The sequence below is a fragment of the Toxorhynchites rutilus genome, chromosome 2 (genome assembly GCF_029784135.1).
Source record: "Toxorhynchites rutilus septentrionalis strain SRP chromosome 2, ASM2978413v1, whole genome shotgun sequence".
NCBI lineage: Eukaryota > Metazoa > Arthropoda > Insecta > Diptera > Culicidae > Toxorhynchites > Toxorhynchites rutilus.
In genome coordinates, this window is record NC_073745.1 from 250,731,971 (window position 1) to 250,737,970 (window position 6,000).

Below are 6,000 nucleotides of genomic sequence, written 5' to 3' on the forward strand. Positions count from 1 at the left end.
TCGTTGGTACGGAAAACTATGTTGTTTACGCTTCAACTTTTGACATATACTGAAAAAGACGCACAATGACAGTAGCTTTCCAACTGGAAATTCTATTCACTGGAATGATAATCAAGTTACGCCATCTGTTGTAAAACCGCAGAAACTTACCGGTACACCTAATACATAAAATATTTATCGGTGTTTTACACACTTCGGTATCACAATACCAAAAAAAAGTGTTGGAACTGCAATTTAGCTGAGGGATTTCAAGTGGAAATGGAATTTGGCAGCAGCACAAATGAGAACAGGGCTCGTACGGAAGGTAATGAACCGTGTACAAAGAAAAGTTCGAGCAATGGCCTATGGTAAGGAGAAGACTGAAACATCGGTCTTATAATAAACATAAAACCTACTCATATAATGTTACGTTGAACTATGGATACTCGATTTTATACGTGTTTTTACAGACTTTAGTTACACTTTTTCGAACTGAACTACAGTTTTCGTAAAAAACTGTACAATTTGTAAGCGTTGTTCCGATGTCAGTCTATGATGTAATGGTGAATCGTACTAAATAGGTGGTGTAGATAGAAATTTGTACAACGAGAATGCTCTTTAGAAATGAATAGAAAGGACTATATTCAAATGGTGGAGTTTTATTGTTGTATAAATATCGTAGTGAAATATTTTCGTTTCAACAATACCGTACTGCATACTAGTATGGAAAAAAGTGCTGGTATGAATCCAAATCAAATTGTTCAAGTTATTAACCGAAACGGAAAAGTTACTAATTGTTGCAATGGCGAATATGGTGATATTGCTATATTTTTCGATTCAAGCATGTAAAATTTATAATGAGCAACTGAATTTATCAAATTTATGTTTCATAAATCGTGTAGATTATGAAATGTTTGATTCACGATACTTATTATTCACATTATTCATGGAAGATATAAGAGGCAATAATGTAGAAGTTGGACAAAGTGTAGTGCAATAGTCTCTAATGCATTGTTCGGTATTACAGCAAGTCACTCACTTATTTGCTGTTAGGTTTCTTGTGGTGTTTCGTCTGACTAGTATCATAGTATGCAGGATCGATAATCACCGCAATTAAAACGACGGATATAAAAATACCTTATTATGGATCGAGAATGATACCACGAAGCCTAATCGTATATTCAAGACGCTCGAGGGTATGTGGAAGATTCCAATATTATGTGGAGGAATACTAAAAAAAACTCATAATAAATCTCCCATGAATAGTTATTCTCATGGATTCGATGTATCGTTTATCCAATGTTCTGTTTTTTTTTGTGTAATTGGGAACCTGTTTTATGTTAATTATTTCCCTCGTCCCGCTGTGTATTCCAGAAATCATCCATCCGTTAGATGGTAAACAGCAAGAACCGGTCAGTCGAGTCATCGTTAAAGCTATATATAAATAGTGTTTTTCTTGACTAATTTTACCCAATTCGCAGACTAGCCATATGATCGGTGTACGACGTTTAACGTAGCTGATTTATTGGAACACAAATGCTTCGCCATAATGAAATATTCCAGTTCCAATGAAGATCATCAATCATTACATTATTTCTAATCCTATTCTGATCCCCTTGTTCTTGGAACCACTGATGTAAATCGTTTTGCATCCACATAGTCATTATACATATTAAATAATTACGGAAAGACAAATCAGAAAAAAGATGGCAAACAAAAGCGTACATTGCCAAGGCTATCATTGATAAACTACGGTCTACATATTACAGAAAATCAACCTCCCACTTGATAATTGCAGTATTTATTTTTGTTGATTCATATGGAATCCCAAAAGGCAAGAGGTTTCTCGATGGATAACAAAGCTGTTGATTTTCACTCACCGAACAACTCATGCCGATAACTGTCTAGATTGAGTAGGGTTGACATGATGATGATTTCCGAAGGCCTTAGCGTCGATTAATGTGATGTTCGTGGTGATAACAGAGGACTACTAACACTCAATGCCGACTGGTGTGTTATCAAATACGCAATAAAGAGAATCAATATTTCACTTCCACTGTAGCAGCAGCAGCAGCACTTTTCAACATATGAGTGAACAAATTTACCCAAAATACAGAGTAATTATCAAAAATTGGATTGCTCCTAGTTTGTGTATGAGCCGTTTTTCTTATCACGCGTTTAGCAGCATCAAACACAAATTTCAAATCATTTCACTCCTCGAACAAACCGTGGTAGTAGCAAAAGCTCACTTGTTCCGAATGACTTGTGTAGCTTCGTTTTATGATTTGCTTATCTACGCCTCAACTTTATTCAACTCTCTTAACCATTCGAATCGCGCACTGCCTATTTCACAACATAGAAAAACTTCACCGTGTAATTAAAAAGTACTTAATCTTCAAGTTTTCTGCGATCTATGTCGTTCAACTACAGGATCAAGACTGAGCCTCTCCCGGTGAATCCTCCATCGCACTAGTTCGTTGTTTCATCCCTTGGAGAGACGCGAGGAAACTGAATCAGCCAGCGTTCAATTCTCGACTCGCGCGACACACACGTACGAAATGCGAAGTGTGGTGCTGGAACCCGTTTGCGGTCGATCAACAACGTCGTCGTCGGTCGCCTATGTGATTCCCCGAAACCACTTGTTTGCAGTGGAGCCCTGTGGCGGAGTAAAGAGAACAAAGTGGGTGATGTCATGGCGAAGTTCCGTATACAGATGCGAATTTGGCGTAAACAAAACACATGTACCCGCGTGAGCCGGGTATTCTTGACGAACTGCTCTATTCGAACAAGAGAAGCGTTTTCTCGTGTGCAAGAGAATCGAGTAAATGGTATTTCTCCCGCAGATTCGTTGTTTTCTCGGAAATCATCGCCTAATAGACAACAACCGGCCTTTCAACGATGTTACCTGTGCACATATCTTGCCATACCACACACTGGACGATTCATAATCATAAGAACTTTTCTATAATTTTCAAAACTGATAGGTTATAAGGATAGGAAAATATTGATTTCTATTCATTTCCTAATGTAAATAAGATGATTGGCAAATCTTCTATAGGATTTGTATCATCTTGTCAAAATTCACTCAAATTTTGTGGTTGGAGATATTAGTTAATTATGCACCTTCAAAAATACATTTTCCCAAATATTAGTTTAAACTGTCTTCTGAAAACGCAAAATTCTTTATAAATCGATATAGCTCAAAAATTCCGATCGCTCTAAACGGGTCCTATGAGCGACTTTTAGGAAATTGTCTGAATGTTCATAAACATATATTTTAAAAACGCTAAAATATATTTTTCCATATTTCAAATATGACTTATTTCAGGAAAAATGTAATATTTCAACGTTAAGGTGAAATTCAATTGGCTATTATAAGAACAGTGGACTAAAAATCGAGATTTTGGTTGAATTCCCACCAGAAATTGTTTCAATAACGATATTGAAGCGAAACTAAGAATGATAGGTGGCCAAGAACAAATGATTTGAATAAATGATTTAAATGTCAAAGAACAAATTGTAGAGCGGCTAAATAGCTTCAATATGGTTGACAAAAAAATGCTTTGAATTTTTGAGATAAAATCTATATATATATACAGCCATTCCATGTCAAACCGATATAGTGGTTCTCAGATTTTCGTGGGAAGTGGAAATTTTGTTCTTTGTCGCAAACCATTAGATCCGTATTTTCTTATTTTTTTGTTAGGGTGACCATTTCCATTTTAGGGTGGTCCGAACAATCAAATTTTTCCATTTTTTTCAAAAAGACTTTTTCAAAAATTCATAACTTCTGAACTACTGAGCCGATTTAAACGTTCGACATACAAAATTAAAGCCAATTAGCTGATCTTTTTCGAAAAAATACCAGAGTAGCACAGAATTTCAATTTTGGTTTCGTTATTAATGATTGTATTTATTTTTTATAGTTTTCATGGTCTCGGGACGTTTTTTTCGTTTTTAGGTTATGATTTTCAAAGTCTACCGTAATTATTTCGTAATTATTCATTGTATTTATTATTTACAAGCTGACCCGGGAAACTTCGTCCCGCCCAAAATTTGTTTTTTGTTATTAATACCTTCAAACATTCACGTTTTCTTACTATGAGCAAGTTCATGGGTCCAATCGCAGAACTGGTCATTGATTGATCTTCTGATCGACCCCGTTGAATTTACCTTTTACTATAAAATTCCTAGTATTTCTAACAAAACTCATCATTATAATATAAGATTATTTTCAGACACAATCCTCGTTCAAGATTTTTCAACTACTTGCAAATAACATGTTTCCCCGTTACATGGAATAAATGTTTTATACGAAAAATATGATAGAATAAAGACAGCCCTAAATCGGACAATTCCTTCCTGGAAGTCTGCTCTTATCAACACATCCGGCGATCCTTTTTTTGTACAGATAGAAGATATAGGAGTGCGTTTCATCACATTAAAACCCATTTTCAGTTTCGAACAAAGATCAACTTCGCTAGCGCAAACATCGAATAGACTAACAGCACTTGTCACTATGTAATTGTAGCACATATGGGAATTTAATTTTCCGAATTTTCCCTTTTTCCTTCGAAGTTTTCCGAATATTTTCAATTGCCATGTTTGGTTGGAATATTTTTGGTTGAAATATGTGTAATATTTTTATGGGACCCCCTCACCATTCCAGAGGAGGGAGGGGTGTCATACCATTATAGAAATATTTCTCATACCCAAAAACCCTCACATCCCAAATTGTGCTTGATTAGTTCTCAAGTTATGCAGGAGTTTGTGCTTGTGTGCCCCCTGTAATTTGTGTTTCATTTGTAAAAAAAATTGTCTCCATTTGCTTGATTAGTTTTCGAATTATGCAGAAATTTGTCTTTCATTGGTATGGCAGCTCCCCCTTAGAGAGGGGGTGGAGTGTCTAACCACCGTAAAAACATTTATTGCACCCTAAAACCCTCACATGCCAAATGTGGTTTCATTTGCTTGATTAATTCTCGAGTTATGCAGAAATTTGTGTTTCATGTTTATGGCAGCCCCACCTAAGAGAGGAGGGAGGAGTATCTGTTCATCATAGAATCATTTATTGCACCCTAAAACCTCCACATGCCAAATTTGGTTCCATTTGCTTAATTAATTCTCGAGTAATGCAGAAATATGAGTTTCATTTGTATGGCAGTTTCATAGTTTCATAGTTTCAAGTTTCATAGAATGTTCTTCTTCCGAGAACGAGAATCGTTTTACGATAATATAATTTTCATTTTCCGGTCTAAAACTATGATATAACTGAGTTCCGGAAATTTGCTTCAGATTATTATAACGAGTTTTAAGCTTTCTTTCCATTGCTTTATAACTTGTCTCTGAAAAAAAGCATAATGAATTTTCGAATCTATTTCGGAAATTACCCATGTATAAAGTTCTTTTGCAGTTGTAATGTGATGACCCTATAAACTTGCTTTAGCAGCATTTCGCTTCAAAACTCCTCCTAAAGCGTAACATGGACCTTTCCCATGGCATGTGGCGAAAATGTTCCACTCCGCATCTATACCAAACTCTTTTGACGTAGGACTACGTCTTTCATTTCTATACCGGGGTGTAAAATCAAAGTTTCGAAAACGAAAGCGTTACGCCGGAGACCGAGATTTTGAGTGTTAATAGCTCCTAAACAACTGAACGAAATGGTATGATAAACACTTCATTCGAAAGATAAAATGTCTACGCGTTCTATACTTGTTACTTTCTGATCCAAAAACTTGTTTCAATAGTCTTAAATTTGCTTTCAAAATAGGCTATTGAAATCACCAATCAGTATATAAGCGAGCGCCGCTCGGAAATCCACTCAGTTCTAATTGAACAGCGATTGGAGCATGTTGTCGCTGTTGTGGTAAAGCTCTTCATTTATCATGAAAGCGCGGATGAACGGTGTCACCAAGAGCCTGTTTGTGCACCTTAGGCCAGAAGGGAATCCATCAGGAGGAGAGTGATGCTACAAACGGTTCCCCGGGAAGATCTCGAAGCAGCCGCTACACACACACA

The 6,000-nt window shown here is 36.2% G+C and overlaps 1 protein-coding gene across 1 annotated transcript in view; it reads right to left on the reverse strand.

Annotated features, from left to right (window-relative positions):
- Positions 1–2,606, reverse strand: part of LOC129768125 (nuclear factor NF-kappa-B p110 subunit) — a 52,196-nt gene extending 49,590 nt beyond the window's left edge. Inside the window, exon 1 of the mRNA XM_055769561.1 lies at positions 1,860–2,606. Within this exon, the coding sequence (XP_055625536.1) occupies positions 1,860–1,905 (46 nt within the window). The 5' untranslated portion in view covers positions 1,906–2,606. The remainder of the gene's footprint in view (positions 1–1,859) is intronic.
- Between the last annotated feature and the right edge of the window lie 3,394 nt (positions 2,607–6,000).